General features: G+C 35.4%; 1 protein-coding gene across 5 annotated transcripts in view; it reads left to right on the top strand.

The window, feature by feature from the left end:
• The window catches only part of ADAM23 (ADAM metallopeptidase domain 23), a 70,290-nt gene that overhangs the window by 4,112 nt on the left and 40,058 nt on the right, over positions 1-26,120 (top strand). For all 5 annotated transcript variants that reach the window (XM_064660588.1, XM_064660591.1, XM_064660590.1 and 2 more), the window contains exons 3-9: positions 6,528-6,604; positions 18,859-18,922; positions 21,038-21,120; positions 21,852-21,915; positions 24,199-24,271; positions 24,789-24,862; positions 25,735-25,800. In XM_064660588.1, coding sequence (XP_064516658.1) covers positions 6,528-6,604; positions 18,859-18,922; positions 21,038-21,120; positions 21,852-21,915; positions 24,199-24,271; positions 24,789-24,862; positions 25,735-25,800 — 501 coding nt within the window. The remainder of the gene's footprint in view (positions 1-6,527; positions 6,605-18,858; positions 18,923-21,037; positions 21,121-21,851; positions 21,916-24,198; positions 24,272-24,788; positions 24,863-25,734; positions 25,801-26,120) is intronic.

Here is a 26,120-nt window from a genome sequence, read left to right as displayed (position 1 = left end):
TATGTAAAATTATTTAAAATATTTTTAAAAGTCACATCCTAAAAGTAAGGATCTGCAACCATCTTCATGAAATGTTCGTAGAAAGGAAAGACTGGAGGAGAAAACAGTGTACCAGAGAATCAAAAATTTAAATAAGTTACTTTCTTAGCACTGATTCTCTCTATCCCCTTTTAGTGAAACATCATCATGTGAGGAGGTGTACGTGATCAAAAATGTTGGTAGACCCTCTTTCATTCCTTCTTCTTGGAAGAAGCTTCTTATCACAGTTGAAAGAAAGAAATGTTCACCATAGTTTTGATGAAATGATCTATCTCCAAGGGGGACAGAGTTCTAGTGTATATTCAGTTTTTGCTTTATGCTCTTAAAAAAATAGATTTTAAATACTTGATGCTTGAAGACTCTAAAATCTGTATACCTGTTTCCTCATAGTCAAATTAAGGCTAGCTGGTTTTGAGTTCTTCTGAAGTTATTTTTAGTGCAAAATGCTCAAAAATGAGCATCTATTTATAAAAACAGGCTGAAGAAGCTCACAGAAATCCTTAAACTTGCTGAAGAGGTCTGAGTCATCTGTGTTCTATCTTTTTAAACATCTGCAGATGAAGGTAGTGTTTTGAATGAACTGGTAGACTCTTTATTGAACCAGATGACTGCTTTGGTTCATTGTCACAGGCTACATACACAAGATTTTTAGGGGGCACAACTTGTCACAAAAGGCTAGGAGCAAGTCCTTATGGTGGCCAGCAGAGCGAAAAATCCTGCAACACAAGGTGTGGTGTAAAGATAATAGGATTGCTGGAGAAACAGCCCAGGGCAACCTTAGCAAATTTTGAGTGGAAAATAGCTTGAACTAGGTGCATATGAAAGAAGACTCTATCCACTGGACAGTTTTTCTGAATCATAAATTTTTAGAAGCTGTAAAGAAGCAATGTCTTCATGCATAATTCTAAGCTCTTAGTTTAATTTCGGGGAGGAGAGAGGCGTTAAGAAAACTGTTTTGCAGGCTCTAAAGGCTGGGGAAAGAATAAGCTAGAGTACTTTTGACTGTGAAAACAGTTCCACCTACCTCCCCCCAAAATTACATTTATTTTGGTCTATTTTTCATGGGGTGAAAACTCCAGGTGCTTCTGGTCAGCTCAGCTGTTTATCATTTAAATAAAGAAAATATTCCTACCAGCTGTCCTGCTTTAATAGTTGAGAGGCAGTGCTGTCTCAATCCTCTATGTAATTTTGGTATGTAGCATATAAAAATTGGCTGGAAAAGCATCCTTAAGATGAAAGGAAAACAACTGTATCACAGCAGTGTCAAAGGAGGTGGTATTTAAGAAAAATCAGGTGTCTTTTGTAAAAGATGAAAGGTCATGATTAGTAAATGCTCAAGAGGTGGCATCGTGAACTTTTACTAAAATCCAATTAAAAAACCTCTGTGCTAGTTATTGCCTTCCCTTTACTTGCCTATTTTAGGCCAGGTCTTCACTTATAATCCCCACGTAAAGAAAACTGATCAAAATAACGAATGAAATTCATGTGGCTTATGTGTATAAGACTATTGGAGAATCTTTGTAGTATTTCAGCTGGCTTTGCTTTTTTCTTTCAGAATTTTCTGTGGTGCAGCTTCAGTTTGCTCTCTTGTAAGTGGATGATTGTGTGTACTTTGTATTTTTTTCTATTTCATATTGAATTTATATTAATGCAAAAGGCTTATCTGGACTCTGTGTCTTCAGTGGTTACTGACTAACAGGAGGGTGCAATTGGTCTTCCTGTCTTTGGTTTCTGGGCATAGAAGATTTTCCTTATGCCAGTTTCTCCTTGAGTAGATCTAGATCTTTGTTTCCTAGTTGAAATGTGGGTCATGATATTTCCACAACTTTTTAAATCCTTTTTTTTTAAAAATGTATTTCTGGGTCCTCTCATAAGCTTCACACAATAACCTATAAAAGGTTTTGGTTCCTAAGTGTTAGGTAGCACAACACTTGTACTTGTTATACCTTGATCTGAAATAAAAATAAATTAAGTTTGTAGGTTTTCTAGCATTTGTGGGAAGCTGGGTACTGCAATGGATGTACTATTTAGTAGAGCCTTATGAACAAAACTTCAAGAGCGATATGGTTTTGGAGGCCAGTGTCACCACAGATGGGTATCTAGGTACTGTCATGTTGGGAGAGAATAGTGAGTTCTGGCCCCTGGGATTATAAGCACAATAGTAGGGTTGTTTCCAGAAGCAGGGCTGGGTCTTTATTCACATGCCAGACAACCATTCTTTCAAAGAACAGTCTTCCAGGCTTGGGGTTCAAGTGCATCAAACTAACTCCTCTGTTGTTAGTCGTTAAAGACCAGAAACAAATCATTAACAGGAAGTTTTCTGAAATGCTGTATGTTTTAAGTGTGAGTTTTCATATGCTGCTGTGACATTTATGTATGCTGTTTCAATATGAAATGCTTTATTTCCAAGGAATAGTGGTATATGTGTCTTGGTATATGTGCCGCGTAGTAGAGGTTAACCAAACACTAAAAGAAGGATGGCTTCTGTATGAAGTCAAGGATGGGCAAACAAGCTAAAATAAGGATAAGGAACTAATATATAGTAAGTCATGTTCATTTGTGACAGCACTTGTGCTATTACCCGGATGAAGGTCTAGAGCAAAAAATGTTTTAATGGTGTAAAATCCACTTAAATTTGACTTAAATTTCTACTTCTAAAATGAGACTGATGAAACCCCTTGCTCAGCTTCTGCACTCCGGGAGATGGCTTTTGGCCATTATTTTAGTCAGCAGAACTGTATGCAAAAATAATTTCTAAAAGCAGTGAGCTTGTCCTTTGGAGATAATATCTGTATGAATATAATAAAAGACCCGCAGGTACCATCAGTCTGTTAAATAATGCTGCTACTTTTGTTTAAAGACTTGTGACAGAACTTCATATTTTTGAAGGGATAACACATTATTGCATTTGGCACAGTTTTACTGTGAAGAAAGTAAAACCATATAGTACTTTAGTTTTGGTTGTAAAATTCCTGGAAGTCTGGAAAAAATGAATTATGGACAAATGATGGCTAAATGCAATAATGAAAACAAGTTGTGACAGAACTGAGATTCCAGTTACAGCCTGTCCACCTCCATCTTGAAACCTACTGTAAGCTAATGACTGATTTGAAAGAAACTGGAGTTCTTTATGTATATGGATATTTAGCTTGGAAAAAACCCTGAGAGCTGCTCTTTGCACAAGCAGCTACAGCACTCTTAGAATGTCCCTAGTATGAGGAATCTCTTATTACAGTGACTACACTAGTAATCTGAGCTGCCAGAACAGTGAAAAGATTTTTTTTTTTTTTTGCTCAGTAAAATCTGGGAATGGGGGCAGGTAGAATTTGAAAGACTCAGACCCTCCTTCAACCCACTTCTCTATATATCATGAGTATTTTTGCTGCAGAAAAACTTTATATAATTTTGTAGCTTTGCCATTGAAGTAGGTTATATCTGACAAAGCAGGAACCTCTGCAGAGGTTTTTAGATGATAGGCAAACATGGACAAAGGAACTTTGTCTCCTGTTTATGTGAGCAAATACTCATGCAGGTGTGAGCATATACATGTGTGCAAGTGGTACAAGAAGGTGATGTTTAATATTTTTCCTGTGAAATATATATGTTCCTCAAAACATATGCTGATCTACATTATATTCTTGTTTGAATTTGTATTTCTATGCCAATGAGAAGAACACCATATTTCAAATTTTACTTTGGGCATTGTATTACACAGTAGCTGAGGAGAGAATACAGTGAAATTATAAGCTGTAAAACAGATTCACACAGATACTTTTTTGAAATCCTTCCTCCCATCTTGGTACAGTACTTGATGGTTGTAATGCCTAAAACACCTGGTGATAACTCACTGGTAGCTTTCTGTGTAAACTTGTTGCAGGAAGAAGTTCAGTTTCAGGATTAAAAACTTTACTCTCATTACCTTCACCTGATTTCTGGTTTATGCCTTACATGGTTGGTTATCTATTGTTAAACTGGCTTAACAAAATCTGTATTTTACTGCAGCTGTGGTGTATCACATTCACCTGAATTCAAAACAGTGTCTTTGCTAAACTGCAGGGATTTAAAATCCAGTGTTCTTTTTGTAACCAATGGTTTGAGCTGACTTTGGTGGAGAACATGCCCTACTGCAGGGCATCAAATTAGTGTCAGCTGCTTTGCAGCAATTGCTTGTGTGTACAGGCTACATCTGTTGTGAGTCACAGCAAGAGATAGCAAGTAGTGTTTTCATGTACAGAAGTAGTTGTTTTCAGAAATAGCAGTGTTGTTATATCTAATTATACAAGATGAAGTTTTTTTATAATATTGCAAACCAAGAATACAAATTATTTTTAATACTTTAAAACTGCAGAAAGATAAAGAATACATGGTCGATGGCTTAGAAACATAAAGGGTGATACACAGGTATCATCGAATGGGCTTGACTGAACAATAGAAAAGCTATAGGGGATCAGACTAGTCATCCATCTAGCTGTCCCTAAGAACAGTCAGATGCCTATGGAGGGATTTATCATGTGTCAGAATGATCTTAATGGAATAGTACATGCTTTTTAAAATTTTCCAGATAGTTGTCACTGAAGTCTTGTTTGTGGCATGTATATGAAGACACATCATTTTAGGTAAATATTATATGTAGAGGGGACTCAAAGCAGTATCTCCTGTAACTCCAAGGTGGAATCTTTGTGGCATAAAACTAATTACAACCCTCTTCCTGCAACAAATTTTCATGCTTTTAAAAAAAAATTTAATTAGTACCTGTGCATGTTGGAAATATAATGAGGTTTTTGTCATGAATAGGTTCTTGGAAAGCTCCTTGTGACAATTGTTCCTTGATTTCACTCTGAAAAAAAAAATGGAGCTGGGGCTTAAAAGCCTCTCCTACTAGGCATGCATTTAATCTGAGATTCTCTGCTTTTTCTTTCTTTATTTTCTGGGTGTGTGGTTTTGGAGGGTTTTTTGGTTTTTTTAATGCATATGCTAGCTTTCATCTTGCAGATTCTCTCTTGATTATGCCACTGGTTTATCTTAATACTTAAACTCAGTTTGTCAGGCCAGTGTTAGCAAATTGGTGAACTGGTGAGACAAAAATATACATTTACCAAAAAATGTAATGGAGAGAAAGCTTGATGCTGGTTTTGGCTTTTAGTTAAGAGATTATTTAATGATATTAAAGGTATTTAAAGTATTTTGTAACTACACAACTTCTTTTTAAAAGAAGCTTGACAACAAAGCTCTGTGTGACCCTGTTGAAAGGGAAATGATAATTCTGGGGGCAAAGAATGATCAAATAGTAGAGGAAACATCACAGCTGGTTTTAGTTACAACAGCAACTTTTAGAATTTTTTTTTAAATTATACTGAAGAATTTACTGAAAGATGATGGATAACTTTGCTGAGAAATAAGATGAAAATCAGTGCTGCTCTGTGTAGTGCAAGAATGGAAGAGCAACATGAAGAGCTTATCCTTTGTGGAAAAATTTCCAAAGGAGAACAAAGTTGTAGGCCTTATTGGCCTACAATTTAAGTTATGCCATAAACTAGCTAGAACTTGATATAGTTTCTGTGACATACCTGAAATTAATAAAAATAGTATCTTTTTGTCTTTTGATTAAAGGGCTTAGTCATAATATTCCAACTTTGTGTAATTATTAATGCTGTATCAAGTTAGTGTATAAGTGGACATGATTTGATTAGAACATTATCAGGAAAGAGATTCTATGAAATTCAGATCTAATCTCTTCAACCCTGCTGGAACAGTGTCTTCAAAGGAAATTCCTGGATCATCTCTTACCATCTCCTTATTTTTCTAGAAAACAGAGAAGCGTGTTTTAAATGTCTTTGTCTACAGTTACAACAGTATAGAGAAGAATAAAGAATACAGTTTATGCATCTGACAAGAGCTGAATATCCTGAAAGTTAAACTTAACTCCCTATGTGAAACAAGCTAATGTTGTTTTTGTTGTTGCATCAGTATTCTGAATACTGGTTTAGCTACAATGCAAAGTACAAAGCCATTAATTGTGAAGGGATTACTTTGAAGGAGTCTTTCATAATGTGTAATACCAGCCTTGCCATGATTTTAGTATTTGAAGGTGTATGTTACAAATGCTTTAATTATTTCAGGCCTTTTAGAGGGAATGGATGCAATAACTCAATTAAAAGAACACTACACTACATTATTTATGCTTTTATTACATAGCCATCTGGTTATGGCAAAATACAGACATTTGTGTGAAACATTTTTTTTTCTTTTTTCTTTCTGTGAGGAATGAGTGTGTATTTGAAATCATGCTTTGCAGGTACCATTTGCTTCTCTTGATCCTCTAAAAAGGATTCCTATTGAATCAGAATATGGTACAAGGGCAAAAGTTTTCACATGCCTATGAGATTCATTAAAATAAGCCTGTTTTCCGTAACTTTGTTTTTCACAGTCACATTTGTTGCATATAAATCTCAGTGAATCTTTTGACAGCTGTGTGTTCCTGTTTACAGGCTGTACATCTGGCCCAGGCAAGTTTCCAGATCGAGGCCTTTGGCTCCAAATTCATCCTTGACCTCACATTGAATAAGTAAGTACATGACTTGAGGTTTCTTTTGTTTCTGCTCTTATCTTTAACTTATGGTACAAGATATGCTGTTATCCAAGTTTATTAATGTAAAATAACATTTAACTGTTTTTATGTGAGGTAGCAGTAACCCTTGCTGACACCCATAGCATAGATACCTTTAAAATTTTATTGTTTGTGATAAAATAAGTTATGATAGATGGAGAAATTCCAGTACTGGTAGTGTTTGAAAGGTGTGGATTTTCTTGTGCTTCTTTTGTGTAGGAACACTGTAAAAACTTGTATGAATGGGTTATCTCTAATGATCTGGAAAACATGCTGTTGTCACTGCAATCATGAAGTTCCTGATGGAGTGGGAATCTTGATGATGTGGCTGTACTGAAAGGTGCAGCTAGAGTCTGTTTACCTGTGAGATGGACAATTTTACATAATCGTGAGGTCTAGAAGATCTGATTTGTAATACATACAGGTCAGCGGTGGTTTAGTTGTTTGTATCACATGTGCTTTTATATCCACTGCTGAAGGTATGGAAATATGTGATTTTTCTAAAAATTGTAATGAAGTTTTTTTTTGCCACAGAAAGTTTTAAGAATAAGGTAGAAGTATAAAATCAGTACCGAATACTGGATAGGTAAAATTATGTACAGTAATGCTCAAAAGTGCATTTGGCCCTTCTACTGCCCTTGAGACTTTCAGCATGATTAAAAAAGGAGAAACAAATTTACAAAAATTGCTTACGGGTTTAAAAAACTCAATGTGTTCCTCTGCTCTTGGGGTTCATATGAGGTCTTATTTTGGTCTTGACTGTCATGTAATGGAAGTTCTATTAGGGAGAAAAATGCAAGCTTATTAAATCTAATAGCTTTTCAAAGCAGCATTTATAAAATTTGCAGAACTGTTATATTTGTGTATTTTGCTGCTTGGCTGCTAATTATCAGATGTTTTGCTATAAAGGTGAACTGGAAACATTTTCCTTCATCCATGAATAATTTTGACGTTAAGTTGCTCTTGCATTTTGATCTTTCAAAAGGTTATGTGAAATCTTGAGTGGCTGGCAAAAGATGAGTTAGTGCAAAGGCTGGGAATGTCACACAGAACTGAAGGAGAAAGAAGGCTTGAAGATAGCTGTGCGTTCTCTAGACTCTAGAAGAACTGTATTATAGTACAAGACTGTTGTTTTATGAGGGTTGGACCCATGCTTATTAATTCCAGTGGATAATCATGACATATTTGTGAAGGGAATGTATATTTAGTGGCCTCTAAGCTACAGGGAATTTCTTCTCTTAGTGTGCTTGCCACTGTTCCTGTCTGCACGTCCAGCCAGTAGTAAGACTGAGCACACATTCCCAAGGCGGCACTATACGTAGGGTATGGCTGGTCACACAGACAATCCCAGAGGAAAAGCATTGCCTTTACTGGCACCAGATATAAATGCAGACAGCACTCAGGTGAATAAGAATACAAACAGCCTGATAAATTTCTTCTCCAGCTCATGAGAATTGTAAGTTTGCTGGTGAAACACGTGCACTAGCCCTCTCCTGATTCACAGGCATGCCAGCATTCACTGACTCAAATGTTAACACAGGCTTTAAGTTCATCCAACATCGATGCCTAGACTTGAGGTGTCTTAGTTGGTCACTAGTTTAGGCCTTAGTCTTTGCAGATACAGGTCTCCTTATAGATATTGACTGACTCTCAAGTTTGCTTGCACATCACACCTATGCAGAATAGAAACCAAAGTCATAAAGGAAATATTGCCAATAGGACTTAACATAGGACAGACTGCAGCGATCAGGTGTGGGGCTGCACCAAACCTACTGTCTTGCATCTTACACTAATGACTCCTTTATATGCCACTTCCTCTCCATTTTCTGACACTTGTTCTGTCCTGATTCACCTTCCCTATCTTTGGCACATCCGCTGAATGTTCCATAAAAGTGATTGCACATATCCACAAGTCCCTACAGGCATCCTGAAATAAGTTTGTTCCTTCCCAGGAGACAAATGATGTTGTTTACCACTTCTTATCTGTTCTAAAGTTCTGGTTGAATCTCTTCAGGGCTATGCCCGAGTGGCTTCTTCCATGGCCCATCAGACAGTGACCTAACAGAGATAATAATGAAGACCAGAACTCTTATCTCCTGTTCATTAGGGCTTGGGTTTTGTTTGCATTTCCTGTCCTAGTCTCATCCTGAATGGCTATTATCCAAATACCATCACAAACCCAGTAGCTTTACATTCCCCATATCCTTGCAGTGTTACCCATTGTCCATCCCTGCTGTTTGTCCTTGCTTATTTTGAACAACAGATGGTTCATAAAGAATATGAATATTTTTTTCTAATTGTGGCTGTTTATCAGCAACCAAAAAATGCAGTGCCCTTCACCTCAGAAAGAGAGAGGGAGACCACTTGATGTAGAAGTTCTGCTCTTGTGATATCAGGAATTTTCTTACTGCCTGTACATAAGGTGCAGGGTGTGCAGATGCCATCCTGGTATCCTTACTGCTTCCCTCTTTATACATTAGCTCTTCTCCTAGCTTCCTAAGTGTTTTTTGACTTATAAATATTTGACTCTTTATCTGGTGCTGTTCCAGAAAATGGCGACTTCAAAAACCTGTCCTATTTTTTGACTGGACGTAATACTCTAAAACTGTAAGTCGTAAAACTTGTAAGATAAATTGTAAATGCCTGTAGACAATGATTTGAAAAAGACTCATTCTCATATTTCAGTTACATTTATGTGTTCAGCAAAATGCTGTCTTTTGCTACAATGTTGGATGATGAGTTTTAGTTGACATATTGGTATTGCCAATGTCTAGTTAGAAGGAAAGGCAGAACAACAGGGCCACACTTATTACATGCTACTGGACAACATAATCCAGTCGCATGTGGAATATGTATTCAAAATCCTCAATACCCTTGTATATGTTGAATTTATATTTGTATCAGTTGCTCTAAGGTGAGTTAGTGCCACCTATTCTGTATGTGTTCTGTATATTTTCATTTTATTCTTCTGGGTTTTTTGAATCTTTTCCAAATATATAAAAATAAAGTTGAGGGTGGTTGTTAACTCCAACAGGTTCTAGTTTTGAGTTTTGTTTACCTCTGTTGGAATTTGCGTGATTGCCTACTTTCTGTGTTGCAGCTGCTCTTTTTTTCACAGCAAATATTATAACCAGGCAGTGAAGAAAATTGGATATTCACTTTCATTAGTAACTGTCGAGATTTTGTAAGAACAACAGCTGGCAATTTAGAAGTTTCTGGAGCATCTTACTCTAAAATTTAACTTTCCATCTTGCCGTAGTTCAATGACACAAACAGCTTGAAGGAAATACAAGCCCATCAGACCCTTGAATCCAGTGCACAGAGAAAATTCATGTGAGATTTGTATGGAGTTTGAATGGGTAACCAACTTTGTAGTTGCACAAGGCCTAAACCAGATGAAATATTATTTGTTATCCTAAAGGTGATTGTTGGCAGCTTTTTCTTTTTCTTACCTTTTTTTCAGGAAGAAAGGTCAATTTTTAACTCTTTAACAAGGTGGGCTACTCTGATGTTTCAGACATTTTGCCTCTTGTCACACTTAAATGTTTGACCAATTTCAGGCTGTCAGTGTGATGTCATTTCAATGCATAGTAATTGCAGATATGTGTATTATGAAAATAATTCAATGTAAAAACTAATACTTTTTCTAGTCTGTAATGGATTAAATAAAGTTTTTAGTTAATGCTCTTAGTACAAAAATGAAAGTTTATAGGATACTAGTGGTGTCACAATCCCATTTGAAAAGTTAGACTTATAATTTAGCTATGATTGTCTGCCCAAACTCAATAAATTCCCTGTGCAATGAGTAACATGTAGCATTGTCTTAAAACACAATTTCTATAAAAAGCCTTTAAAAGAATTAATTTCAGTAGGTTCACTTTTGTCCTCAAACAATAATGTCAGTCCATTTGTTGTAACAGTGCACTTGCTAATCAATGATCCTGGTATATCCAAGCAGTTTCTTGTTTTTCATTGATGCATTATATACATAAACAAATGTCTGCGAGGTGCTAGCAAATTAGTTTTTAATGATCTCTTTTCCATCAACACGTAAAAAGCTTTTAAGTTGCTGTTCTGTTGAAAGACAAGTTTCTGTGGGTAACTTTTATGTCCTGTTTAAAGGTAGCAGTTCTTATGTTCTGGTGCAGTACTAAAACACATTAAAGAGCAGTACTGCCAAAAGCAGTGACTTAAAAATGTCTGCTTGCCGGTTTTTTAATGCTGGGGGAAGTTGAGCATATTGTCTGGCAGTTTTCAGACATGGTCTATTCCAGCCTCTAAACAAAGAGGTCTCCACCAGCACAGGGTGCTGGGGCTGTACTGGAACCTTCAGCACTGGGACTGTGGTGGCTGAGACACACACAAGGAATAGGGAATCAGTTAACTGAGCGGGAGAGAAGCAAAAGTTAAAAACCAAAGACAAAAAATTCTCTCCCTACTGAAAACTTGCCTCAAAATGTAGTATTTTGGGGGAAGGGGACTTAAAAAATCACCAAAACCAGCCTATATTTTTCAGCTTTTTCTTCTTTTCTCTGTGGAGGTCCAGCTTTCCAGGAAACTCTGTTTGCAGGAAAATGGATTTTTCGGTGAAGATATCATATGAAAAATATTTGGCATCTTTAGCATTAACTGAGAAAAGCCCAATCCCACTGCATTTTACTGTTACATAACTTAAATATTTGAGATGTTAAAATACGATGAGTATTGTGAAAAGTCAGTTTCTTATGTGAAGTGCAGCCAACATTACAGCAAATTTTATCTATCAGTTTAAAGCTTATAATTGATGTTTACATTTTTTGGTGTATGTTTCTGTAGGGCTGAATTAACTTGAGAGTAGTCCTAGAGGGGGTTACATTGTTAGCTTAATTTTAAAAACAGTAGGGCAGTGACTGGTTTATTTGAGAAACTATTTGATTCTCGTGGGGTTTTTTAAATTCTGTTTTAATGGAAATGTGAAAACTAGTCACAGTTTTTCAGAAGGAATCTTCAAATATTTATGACACTTTCTTAAATGAACACTCAAACATTTAGGGTATTAAATGGATCCTGTAAGATATACAAGCTGCTAAATTAAATGTGATAATAGTACTGCGAAAAGTTTAACTCTAGTTAACTTTTAAAAATTTGTTACAGAGGAGATGCAAAGACCTCAGTGTTAGGATTTTAACAGCAATGTGTGTACCCTCCTATAAATGCAGTCTGGACTTCCTCAGCTGTAGGTAACAGGGCTTTACTGCCTTATTTGCCACTCCCAGAGCTGGAAGCAACCTATCAAAGTTATCATTTGCCTCAGTGGGCATTTCATGTGCAAAAAGTCTTAGGGCAGATGTTGCAGGATGCTGTGCATATTAAACAGGAATTAAAGAACTGGAAAAACTTACAGAAAAGAAATCTACTGAGAGCCATTGAAAACAATTGTACTAATTCCAGTTTATGAAATCCTGGTGTCACAGATCACTGGGTGCTGAGAAACAACCTGAAATATTGCTATATCTGTGTATTTGCTGTCAAACAGCATACTAAGCAGCTGTCTGGCTTGATGCATCCTTTCTTTGGTCACATGTAAACACTGTAACATGGCAATGGTGAAGAACTGTTATCTTTCTAATCTATTAGGTGTTTCAGTCTGTTTCTGATATGGTCCAGGCTTGTCAATAGTGAGATCTTTCTGTTGAAGTGCATTCCTGGCATCTCGGATTCTGTTGCGGTCAGGCTGAAGTCTTTGCATTTGGAGCTAGTATAAAGCCTGTGCATGCTTGGAGCTGCTAAGAGCCTATGTAACTAAATTTAACTTGATTCAATGACAAGGCTAAAATTGTGCAGTATAGATCAAAGTGGAAACGTGGATTAAGGGAACCAAAATAAACTTCCAGTTTGCTGGAATACCAAAATGTATCTCTGGTTCTGCTATAGTTGTTATTATAATCTAAAGGTGCTCAAGTCAGCTCTCTATAAGTATAAATAAGCCTATTTCACTCTTTTTGATATTAGAAATAAAATAATAATGGAAAAAACCCCACACCCATGGTTGGATTTTTCCTTCATGGTAAGAGTTGTTTAAAACTGGACTGTTACCACACGAAGTATCAGAACATGTGGAGCATTCTATGAACTGTTTAAGAGGAAACATGAGTTTCTTTAGTGTCTAAAACACCCTTCTTCAAGTGAAGGAATCTGTAGCAAATGTGGTTACCATTGGATGAGACCATTCTGCAAGGACAGGTGGCAGCCCTCAACCTTACACTACAGGTTAATAAAATTCTTATTGATAATTCAGAAGTTTTCCAAGCTGGTGAGTAACGAAGAGGGATCAATCAAAAGGCAATATTGAGTAAACTTGAACAGTTGTCAAAATATTTTATTGAAACAGTTGCTCTTCTAGAAACTTCTGTCTTAGCAAATTGCACTGAGGTGTTTTGCATGGCATAGAACTAATCTTCTGTAATATTGTCTATCCATTTGTGTTTGCATATCCTTCTGCATAGCACTTTTTAGAGTGATATCATCTTCAGTGCTACGGTAAATGAAAATATGGTGGAAACCGACCAATATACTGTTAATATTCTGGAAAACTCTTCAAACTGCTACCTGCAAAATGCTTGCTGAAGTAACCAATAAAATACAGCATGTTCCATTCTCTGTTGGAGAGCTTCAGGACAAAGCTAGAGAAAGGATCATGAAGAATTTGTTTCCTGAGCTCCCTTGAACTGACTCAGGATTTCTTGCACTGGGGGTAGTAGACTGATCCAGAAATAAATCTGGAGCATTTTTTGCACCATTCTATATGAAAGTTCTATACCATTCTATGACATGCTTTCCTGTCAGTCTTTTTTGGAGATCTTTTCCCCTTTTGAGGCCCTCCTGAGGGATCACCTAGGTAATTTCAGTTTATAAATTTGTGGTCGAGTCATCCTTTTCTTATCTCGAAGACAAATGAGGCAAAACCAAGCAACAATAGCAAGACCATGCAAGAAGTGATTTTTTTAAATAAGTGTACAATTTACTGTTGCAGAATCATTATGGTATTAATAGCAGAAGTGGGTGAGGACTTTCTTCTATTCCATAGTTATTAAAAAAGTTAACTCTTACATTTACATCATCAGTTGTTTCTTTTAACTACTTGTAATCACAGTTTCTTGGTCCACAGTATCACGTTCTGATTTTTTAAGCTCCTTCAAGACAATATAAGAAAAGTAGTAAAACCTTGCTGTGTTTTAAAAAATAACAACGAATATTTGCAGTGTATTCATTCCTTAGAGACACTCTCTTATCAGAGCAGCTTCAAAGACAAGAGCCAAGTAAAGATTAATGTAAACACATACTAGAAACTTAATAAATTCCTATAAGAACAGATAATTCAACAAAGCTTGTGAATATAATTGAAACTGGTAATGGAAACAAGGATGTAGATGGCCATTGCATTAGATAGCACTACCTCGATGATCTAACAAAATGTTGCAGCAAGGTGTCTATTTGTTTTTTACATCTTTTTATGCTACTAAACTATATCTCTCGAATGGACAAAAACATCTGATGGGTGTTCTGTCAAATAATTCAACTAAACTAGGTTGCTCAGACAGTGGTACTGAACTTGAATAATTTCAGAATACTTAAAAATAATAAAATATTGCCTGGTAATAGGTTAGTATAAAGATAATTTAAGAAGTATGTCAGAAGGATAATTCAGCTGTACTCTGATTTTCTGCAGGCCATCTACTATGTTTCTGGAAGCTAACCTGGTTACTTGTATATGAGATACTTATTAGTCATTTCATAGCTTTTACCTACCCAAATCAGTTCTCTTCATTTAGATGTCAGCTGAGGTAAGATACTTTTCGCTCTGCAGCTCTCCTGCTAAGGAAAACATCAGCACTAAACTATGTGCCAGGGAAGTGGATGTGAGTTCTTCAGAAAGCATCTGCTGCTGGCTTTAACAGCTGGCTTGTGTCTTCAAAGGCAGCAACTACTGGGAATAGCATGTCCCTTTGCTGCTTATTTTGCATTTCTCAGTGTAACTCAGAAGAGCTGGGGGTGCAGGACAGCTTAATAAGTACAATTATCTAAGACAAACAAGGCAGAGTGGAAGAAACTATAGAAAAGGACATGGCAGACAAATTATTTTGTCACGAGTTATTTGAGGGGTTGTAATTTGATGTGTTCATTGTAAAGGATCGTACTAATGTGTCGCTACGTAAATATACTTTTGTCTGACATGGTCATGGCTGATGATTGTTTTAGTTAAATCCTGCACTGTTTCTGGTGCTCATAATATTGAAAAACAAATTTGCTGTATTGGATACATTTCTGCTCTAATCAAAATGTAAATGGCTCAAAAGGGATCAAAGGTGGCGGAACAGTCCAGAGTAGGTGAGGTGTAAAATATATTTTGTAAAACTCAGGTCTGCCTTTCAGAGGTTAGTTTATCCACTCTGTAAATGATAACAAAGGAAGAAAAGTTATTTTGTGATGTGGAGACCCCTACTTTATGCATGAGTTCTGTGTCTCATTCCTCAGGAAATTTTACTTCTACATGAGCTCTTAATCAGTGTGTTCCAGGCCTTTCTTTTTGATGCCGCTTTCATGAAGAATCCCATTACACCTCCTGGTGAAATTACAATGCTCTTCTACGTATATCTTTTGAGTAGGAAAAAACGTTTGAAAGTTTTTTTGGTTAAGTACTAATTTTTTTTCTTTTCCTTAAATAATTTCTCATGTCTTTTGTCATATTTGTCAGTGTTAATAACAGGTAAAAGCTTTGGTAGGGAAAATTTACAGTGGCAGTTTTATATGTATTTTTTACAGCTGTTGTTATTCTTGGAGCTGTAGCAAAATGTAGAACGAACTCCCTTACCCAAATTCTGCCATTTTTCTTTGCAGTAGTAGTGGAACATTTTTGCTGAATTTTTTGGTCCTAGGCTGCTCTCTGCAATATCACGTTTCAATACTAACCATTTATAAGCACAGTTATAGCTGTGTTTGTACTGATTTTGATATGAATATAGAGAACAGGACTCAGATTAGCTTTATTATAGAAGCAACTGGCTGTATATACTAGCAAAGCTGTATTAGAAAAAGCCTGCAAAATACTATTCTGCTCCCATTCCCCCCTCTTTCCCTGAATAAGATTGATGTTCTCTCAGATTAGCAGTATACCTTGAGGGATTTCTGAGTGATTACAAGTAAGGTGTTCTTTAGGACGTTTGCTAGTGTAGGCAGATATTTGAAAAAAGAATAGGTACCTGACAAAAATCAGGTACCTACCAAGGTAATGGCATACAGTTTAAGGAGCAGCTGACAGATTTTTTTTCCATGGAATGTTCAAAATTCTTGCTGTCCTGAGGGAAATGTTAAGAGAACAATGCCCTTAAGTAACCTTGGTGGTTATGTGTGGCAAGCTTAAAAACACAATAATGATCAGAAACTAGTGATCTAGTTCCAACTGTTCCAACATAGCATGAGAAACAGGTTTGTGAAAGGCAAGTCTTAGAGAAGATTTTCTACTCCAACTTCTAGGTGGTGGATACTATGTTACATTTGGCAAAAGGGTGCTTCAGAAATTAAAGGTGCATTTTTCTTACAGCATGGGAAGTATATCATGAACAGCAGGCCTTAACTAATTTTCATTGCAGGGAATTTGTTTGGTATGGAGAATTTAATGTGCCTTGTATCCAGTAGATCCCAAAGGTCCATCTTGGAGCCAGCTGGCACTGCTCTGTTGGACACAGGGCAAGCTTCTAGCAGCTTCTTGGATAAGCCATTCCTGTAGCTCCCCCCACTACCAAAACCTGGCCATGAAAACCCAATACATATTGGAAAGTCAGTGATGAGAGTGTCTACTGGAAACTTGCTCTCTGCTGCCTCCTTGCTTTGAACTTGTAATATATATATAGGAGTTTTTCATCATAAGCATGCCATGTTAGGTATCCTATCATGTGGGATACTTTATTTGGACACTACCTGAATCAGGAATTCCTTTGCAGTGGAAGTAATGATAAGCTAAAGAATGGAAAAGGTTGTCAGATGAGGCAACTAACTGTGTTACAACAGAAGCTGAACCAAAGCCCAAGAAAGAATACTAAACTCTGGAAAGATTCTTCAATGGGTGGACTAAAGAAATTTTGAGCTGCTCTTGTGTCACATGAAATGGGATAAATCTGAGACAAATGCTGTAATTAGACTACAGTTGTGAGTCAGTACACACAGTGTGGATCACCTACTGCAAGTCTTATGAGATGCAAAAAGCACAGAAAGCAGTTCTGAGATCAGTCGTGCAAGGTTACTAGAAGAGGGAAAAAAGAGGGTGTGAAAGTGTGATTTGATTTGGAAACAGGTAGATAAATGCTGATCCTGGAACTGGTTTGAGGAAACCAAATAGTTTCAGTGAATTCAAGCAGAAGTGTCTAAAAATCTGAATCTGGTCAAGGCTGTATCAAGTTGAGCATAGTTCCCGTGTTTAACAATCCTCAATTTTTTTTTTTTAAATGCTTATATCCTAATCAGAGTTTTCCATTTTCTTACTTGTGTCAGTTTTCTGCAGCCTTGTCTCTACCATCCCATTAAGTACAGAGAACAGCAGTCCTTACGCTTGATAACAAGTATAAAAAATGCAAAGAATAAAATTACATTATCAACACTTTAAAGTTTGTTTTGTATATGTAAGCCTTTTTAGAAGCTTCAAATCTGGCCATGCTGAAGAAATGACTGTTTGCATTGTAGTCAAGTGCTTACACTATTTATACAGCATTTGTATTTTCTGCAGAATGTTTTTAACTTACTCTGATGCAAATAGAGAAAGTTAAAATGATTTTATGCAATTGAATTTATTTTTAAATCTGCGCTTTAAAAATATATCTATTAAATGCTGCCTTCAAAGTGATGTTTAACACAAATTATGAGACTTCAATAGTTATTCAGGGCTATTAACACTGGTTTTGCAGGCACAGAGTGCCCATAGTGTGGTCTCTCAGTTCCACGAAAAAGGACTTTTAAGAGAACCGCTGGTAACTGACTTCTGCAGGATGCTCTCTGAGTGTAGTGCCTGATAAATGTGGCATGAAGAATTGATTTTATGAGCCATGAGTCCCAGAGTTAGCGTGTTATCAGGACTGCTAATAGCCTAATCTGAGTTTGAGATACCCATTATCATAAGTTGCTGTTAGTCCTGAATTCCCATCAGAGCTATCTTGTCAGACCAGACTTCCATAATGATGTCTTTTATTTGTAGCAACGATATTTTTGTTTTGATATATGTACCACTATCAGAACCTTTAATGATTTTTTTTTTTTTTAAATTGAAAGGGTACATCAGAGACTTTAAAAATGCTAAGAATTCTGGGTCTCATTAAATAAAATGCTTATCTTGCATATTTGGTAGGGCCATTTAGCATGTTTAACTGCTTTGCTCTCCCTGGGCACTGTGCTGCAGCCTTGGTTATAAAGGGGTGGGATGTGAATGGGGCATTGAGATTATTGCAGGATATGTACAGGCTAACTTAGTTAAAAAAATCTTAGTTAAAAATAAAAAAGAAGAAGAAGAAGAAATCTGAACTGTAAATTACATAGTATGGGAAATTTTTATGCTTCAGAAATTTGTCTTACCAGAGTTAGAAAAGAATAAGAGTGAGAAAGATATCTGAGAATAAAACGTGAAAATATGAAAAGGGGTATTATGGAGGGTGTTTTATGATGTGCTTTGTTTTGGCCTTTTTTAAGGAACATTACTGCTTTGGGAAAAAAATTGAGTATTTGCAGTTGTGAAAGTGAGTATACACTTTTGTCTTCAAAACAGCTGTGTATGTATTTGTTCAGCCTTACATATACTCTGTTTGACTTTTCGATAAAATGTAAAATTTGTTTGAAAACGGTAATAAACTAAACATATGTTTTGTAAGTTACTGTCAGCAAACAAAGTTCTAAAGCCATGGGATTTTTTTTTGCATATTTAAAAGGCTGATAATCTAATTGTAAAGCTAAAATACAGGGGATTAGATTGCAGAATAAAATTCCCCCTTCTGTAACATACTGTGACTTCCAGTGCACTGTCAAACTGTTTACTGGACACAAACTGCTTGATTTTTTTTTTTAAACTAATGTACAGGGAAAACAAAAATGGTTTCAAAATTATAGCAACCCCCCACACCCCCAAAACCTACCCGTAGTAGTAGAAAGAGTATTCAGATTTTTCTCATTTTGATTTTTCCTTCCTTTGACAGTGACTTGTTATCTTCCAATTATGTGGAGATTCACTATGAAGATGGAAAACCAAAGTTTTCTAAGGTATTGTGTTCTTAAATTGCATCATAATGGTGTTTTTGAGAGAACAGTGCCAATAAAATGTTTAAAAAAAAAAGTTTTGCAAAACTTAAAACCACCAAAATTCTTTTTCCACACATACAACGTAACTGTGATCTCATTTTGTAAGGATATCTCAGTAACACAAGAGGAATTGTACAAAGAAGAAAAGCTGTGTTTTGGGCTGAGGGGTAGGCATTCGTAGGTGGTAGTAGTGAAGATGATCCAGTTACTGCCAGAACAATTACATCTTGTAAAATGTAGGAGGTGGAGCGTTTGAAGCCACCATCAGATTAATCTTCATTAATTATTCACATGTCCTTAGCACAAAGTGCAAGGAGAAGGGATAATGGTAATGTAAGACATTCAAACAAACAAAAAAACTGGCAGTGACTTTTCTTTGCAAGAATTGTACAGTTGTGAAACAGAAAATGAAAGACTTAACTGAAACCTTAACCTCTGGAGTTATTACAAAATCAGCATATTGCTTGATATCCAATTAATTAAGTTTGTCAAACAAGCTACCAAATTGAATTCAGTGCCATAGGCTATTCATCCAAGGGCAGATTAAAGTTATGCAAGATAGTTCAGCCCTAAGGGAACCGCATCAGTCTTTTTGTTTGTTTTAGTAACAAAATGAGGGCTGGTATGATCCAAGGAAGGTTAAAACCTACATTTTCCGGGAATTACTTTTTTCGTATTTGATATGAATATTGTGAACTTATTATGTGTGAAATATATCTCTACTTAGAGTGGAGGCAAGCAAACATTCCAGTTGCATTTATGCATTCATGCATTCAGAAAGTCAGGACTGTTGTTTGTCCAAGTACTAGATATCTAGTTTATTATTTTGCCCTTGTTATGGAGAATCTCAAATAAAATAATACATTGCAGAATTAAACAATTACATTGCAATGTAATTATTGAAATTGTTTTCTTCCACTGTAAAGGAAAAATAATTTCATGTAACATACAAAGGAAGGTGTTTCATTAAGACTCAGTGCTCTGCAGAATAGGCAAAAATGCTAAATGATGCAAGAAAACAATTCCCATTGGCACTTAGACAAGCTCATGCAATTGTCAGCTGCAGCACTAGTATTGAGCACTGCGGTTGCTGAATCATGAATCTGAATGGAAAATTATATTAGAACCTCAGACTCAGCAAATGGGCTACCTTTGCATGCTGCAGTAACTTGATCCAAACTTCCTAAGGGATGTTTTCTGAGTTGTGTTATTTAGAAGCAGTAATAGAGCTCCTGAGATCACATTATTAATCCATAAAAGGCTTTGTTATGGGTTCAAAAAATATACATGCAATTTGTGTAGGAGGACTGTATCCTGGTCTTTTGCAGTATCTTATAATACTTTTTAGGCCTAAGTAGGTACAAGATTGTTTTTTTCCCCAATGTGGATTTAAAGAAGTGAGATCTTAATGAAAAGTGCTGTATTTTATAGAAAGGGATAGTTTATTACAAGAATGACTGAAGAACAGACAACAATTTCTTTACTCAGATGATCATCTTGAAAAAAAAATCTTCTATGAGAGAGATGATCACATTTTAGCTGTTAAAAAGCATGGTTTATGCATTCTCACTATGGAAAGGTAAACACATAGTGGTTGCTTTCTGTATAGTACTTTGATTTAGCTATACACACTAGCCTGTTAGGAATTTTATTCAGAATCTGAATAACTGATTAAATAAGATGCAAAGTGGAAGTAATGCTGTGCATAGATAGACAAACAGCATTTACATTTTTGATACCTTCTCAAGTTATAATAATTGCATAAGGAATGGGTTCAGTATGCTTGTTGGAGTTCAGATGACATGACACCAGAATTAAGAATATTTTTATGATGAATAGTAGGTTTTTCTAACAATGTGTGAAAGAACCACACTTAAGGGTTTTTAATAAAAGTTTTTGAGAATACTTTTTATCTTTAATTTAGGTGGGTTTATTGCGATAGATAGTAAAGATTTTACTTAAATCAACGAAATGGGTATTGTTAGTGTTAGATCTTTTTTTGCTTTGGTTTTAAGTAACAGACATTAAATCAGGGTAATTTTTTGTGTGTGACTGTTTGTTTTTAAACATTGTTAGGGGGGAGAGCATTGTTACTACCATGGAAATATCAGAGGTATCAAGGATTCCAAAGTTGCTCTTTCGACTTGTAATGGACTTCAGTAAGTGCATGTTCTCGTTTTTCAAACAAAGCTATAACTACTTATGACTCTTGAATATTATCACTTAATATGTGAGGAACTGAAACTCTACAGGCCTAAAGATTTTGATGTTTTGGAATGCCAGTACCAGCTATGCCAAACTGCTAGCATTTTTTTTCTAATATCGTTGGAGTTAACATTTTGATGCTGTCTGATAAAACTTTTGAATATGGTAAGTGCAAATAAATATTTCCCCAGATAACTTATTATGGTGAAGGATAAGCAAGAATTGTACTTTAGAAGTTTGCATGGTCAGTATTCACATATGATTCTGTCAGCCAATAGAAAAACTGATCTTTTTGTTAGATTATACAAAGAAAAAAATGTGAGAAATTAGTCCTTACTAGAACTAGTTACTCTTAAGTGCAACTCAGCTGTTGATTATATTCTGCATGGCAATGTGTATCTTAGTACTTCCTCTTTCCAAGGTCAAATCTTTACTCTTTTTGATACTTTATAATTGCATTGCCATTACATTTAGTGTTGGTTCATTAAAATGTGTGTCATATTTAAAAAAAAATATATACTTAGCTTCAACTACATGTAGTGGTAATGAACATATATGGAATTTATTTTAATATTGGTCAGTTTTTCAGCCCTAAATTTGCTTTTGTCTCATCAAAATTCATATCCTGGAGTCAAACTAATTACCATGTAATCCTAAATATCACTTCTTTTTCTCCATGTTCTAGTGGCATGTTTGAAGATAGTACTTATTTGTACTTGATAGAACCGATGGAACTGACCCACAGTGAAGTAAGTTTATTTTTATCTAATTTGTTTGGTTTGGGAGAGTGCTCAAGGAATAACAAATGAAAATATTAGAACAAATCAATAAATGAATGTCTCATGTGTTCATATGAAAACCAAAAGTATTTTAAAACACTTGATTGGAATTTATTTAGGCAGGAAATTTGTAACTATGATTTACCTATGATTTTTCTCTTCTTTAATTTTTTGTTTCTTACTTATTGTTGATTATTTAGATGCTGGGAATAGACTAATCAAACTGTTTCTTTAGCACATGGTTATGGACTGTCTAAAAGTGTTTATCAATTTGCTCTAGTACTTGAACTAAAGTATTTATAAATTTGTAGAAGGGATCTCTGGAACTCATTTATACATTCCTCTCTAGATAGTTGCATCAGGTTGCTCTTGACCTACCATGTTTCCACAAGGAGCTTAATTAAGTAGATAATTCTAACTGGGTATCTTACACTTTTATGTGTTATCTCAGTGGTCACTGTATAGCTTAAATGATTCTGATATAGCATATTCAAATACATGACTATGCTGGATCAGCATGTAGGACTGCATTTATGCAAATATCTTGCTATTATTATTTTTGTATTTCATATTAAATATTATAATACAGCTGTTCTTAAAAATTTAGCTGTTAGAGCTGACACAGTTTCATAGACAGTAGTAAAACTAGGTAGATTTCTACCTCTTGAATGATTCAAATATTTGAGTTATTTTCAGTGAAATGATTCTGCAACATTAAGACAGAGAATTCTTAAGGTTTTTATCCTTCTTGGTCTGTAGAATGTATTCCAGATGCTGTAGCACAGCTCTTAAGCTCGTCTCGCGCTATTACATACCAGTATATGACAAATAATTAACTCTGCAGAACCAGTTTTGGTGCTTGTAATGCTGACCTTGCAGTCCAAATAAAGATCTGCAAAAATCATTGGCTGATACTGTCAAATAAACTGGACCAACATTTGGAGGAATCAGTATCAATTGGATGTTCAATTATTGGCCTATAAATGAAACTTTAGAGACACAGGAAAATATTACATCCTAAAAAACTTCTCTGTCTCCCCAGGAGCAACATTCCATTCCATGTGTCTATGTTTGCTGTAGCACATGTTCATAAAGATTTTAAGTGTGAAAACTGGCAACACAGACACAGTAAATTCATGGAGATTGTATTTATACAGCAGTATCCATATAGTAGGAAGAAGAGAATTTGACTAAACTGTTTTCTTGCTTGGGTGAACAAACGAAACCAGGATCTCTCTCTCAGTGTGGTATTTCAGTAAAACTTTTTAAGTGTAGGAGAAGTTCTGGTTATGAAAGTGAGATACCATTTGCCAACTCTGTCGAGGATTCATGTTGAATTCTAGATGATAAGAAGACAGATGAGATGCATATTTTTCTCAAAACTACTGAAAATAAAATAATACAGCTACAGAGAGCTTTCAGAGGCTCATTTTTTGATTGCACTATGCAAGATATATATCTTGGACACAGCCTTCAGTTTGTAGTTTATTCAGCTTGATTAATCTTAACTATAGTAGATACTATATAAAACTCCCTCTCTTCCCCCCCAAATTCAGCAAAAATATGCAGTATTGTCCTTCAATGAGTTATGTATTTCTTAGGAAAGTTACAGAACAGTTGCATCCTGCCCTTTGAAAAGAATTGCTTGTTTTGGCAGGCTCTGCAAAGGAGGTGTTATGGAAGAAAAGAGTTGTTTTCTGGAGTAGATACTCAAATGTAATAATTTGGGGTATGTCAGACTTCTAAAGAAAATATGCATTAAAAGCTGTAACCTTTTTAAGTGTTGTACACACCAATAAAACAGGGTGAAATAGTCCTTTTAAGGATAGCATATTGATTGGTTTCTTGCATTTTGCTGCAATTAGATAGGATTTTTTCGTAAATAGTAATAACTTGCTTTTCATCTGTGGCAGGAAGATTTCAACCAGATATAGACTTTCTAATTTGATTTATTGGAATAAATGATCTGTGTTCTCTAACAGTAAGGCTTTTAAGGGGCTTTTTTCAGGTAATCTCAAAGACATTTGTGATACTTCAGTTTTGTAAGCCAGTAAATGTGCTGAAGCAGAGAGGCTCCATGATTTGCTCAGGATTGCAAATAGATTGCTTCAAATTAGTACTATCCCAAATTGATACTATGATTGCTTGCATTTTATAGAAAAAACAATAAAAATGATAAATGCTGAAAGAAGTGCCACATCTTTCACTTGACATTATTAATTAGAAGAAAATTTCACATATTTTTCTTATCAGGAAAGTAAAAGTAGGCCACATATCATCCAAAGAACTTACGGAACACAAGCCTCCAAGCAGTTGCAGGACCTTGGTATGTTTTTGCTTATGTTATGAGTTTTTCAATATGGGAAATAATTGTATATATAACTTGAAAAATTTGAAAATTAGGCTAACAGGGTACATAAACTTGCTGATTATTTAGAAAAGCTTGAAAAATAGATCCTAACTTGACTTTTTCCACAATTATTGCAATGGAATTTAGATTTTTCAATAAGCAGCTGAAAGATTTTCATCCATCAAGACCTGTATTTAGCTTTCTTCTGCAAATCACTAAATTTATTCAGTGATATTAATGCTTTTGAGGACAGAAGATGGAAGAAAACATAAATATATTCTAAGCCCAGGTTATGATCTCTTTATCTCTCCTTGCATGCTTTAACTATCAGATTTCTAAATTACTTGAGTTTTGATATGAGATATATATTTAAAAAAATGAACCTTTCAATAGCAAAGATGGTTCTCATTTTGATGATGTATTTTAGGTTTGCTAAGTGTACTTAAGTACTTTAAAATAATGCCATGAAATTCTTAAATTGTAATTTGTACAGAGACTGACTCTAGTTCTGAATGGCCCTTTCTGTCTGAACTTCAGTGGCTGAGGAGAAAGAGAAGGAAGAGAGCAGTGAGTAAAAGTGTGACCCTGAGTTAAGACCATTTATAAAACCAAACCCACTAATTTCTGTGTTTTTTAATGTCAAGAGAACATAGGCTTTAGGAAACTAGTATTTTTAGTACCTTAACGTTGTCACATAATACAATTATCAAGTGAGAAAATAAAATTGTTCTTTAAAATTAGAATATTTGGAAAATAGTTGGTAAACTTTCTAAAGTGACAATACATCAATTCAGGGGAAATTTAGCAGTGAGAATGAGTTTAGAATTTTAAATTTTGGGTCTGCTTGAGGGTAAAGAATAATTTTGAATGAACTTTTGCCTACTTTGTGGATATCTGACTTTGTTGTCATTTGGCTCATTAAGTAGCACAGTTAAATCAAAAGTCCAAACAAGGACACCCAGAACTGGATTATTCAGAGAACATAAGTGGGCAGTCCTCATGAACTTCACGTGCATATGCGTCAGTTAGGGGAATAATTGAGTTAAGGAACATTAATCTGTATTTCTTCACTGAGTTGCACAATCCACACCATATTTTTGAGGGTGCATCTGTTTTTAGTAACTTCCTTCCTCGTTAAATCCGTGATGAATAGTACATAATGAAAAGAGGATGGAAGAAGTGGTGGTGTCTGCACTGAGCCAAAAAGAGTAGACTTTGAATGTTCTTGATGATGTGACTCAGATTCTCAGCCAGTGTCTATCATAACTCACAAAGTTACTGTTTCTTCACCCTAGCTGAATGTCTGACCCAGTTTTTTACAGGTTTACACCCTCCCCATATATATATGTAATATGTATATATAATATAAATCAAGTGCAATTATTTTTGAAAATCATTACATCTTCATGATTTCTCAGTCAATTTCTTTAATCTGTCAGATATCTCGTGGTGTCTTCGAAGAAATGAAATATCTGGAGCTCATGATAGTCAATGACCATAAAATGGTAAGTATATCAATTCAAGGGTAATCTTCCTTTTGGTGATAGTTTGTAGGTTGATGCTCAGCATTGTGCTGCATAAGCTACTTTTGGGTCCAATATTTTGTTTATCAGCAGCTATTAACAGCTGTACTGTAAGACACAGTATAGGCCATAATACCTAATGAAGCTTAATGTTGCCTAAGATTTTCTACAGCAATTATATATTCAATATAATATAATATATTGAATATATTCTGAGTCACTGCTTCAGTGACTCAGAAGCAGATAATAAATCTTTTCAAGGAATAAAATGGATGTACTTAAGGAAGCGTTCACAATTAAGC

This window comes from Pseudopipra pipra, chromosome 7 (genome assembly GCF_036250125.1).
Source record: "Pseudopipra pipra isolate bDixPip1 chromosome 7, bDixPip1.hap1, whole genome shotgun sequence".
Classification (NCBI taxonomy): domain Eukaryota; kingdom Metazoa; phylum Chordata; class Aves; order Passeriformes; family Pipridae; genus Pseudopipra; species Pseudopipra pipra.
This window is presented reverse-complemented; position numbering and strand designations above follow the sequence as displayed.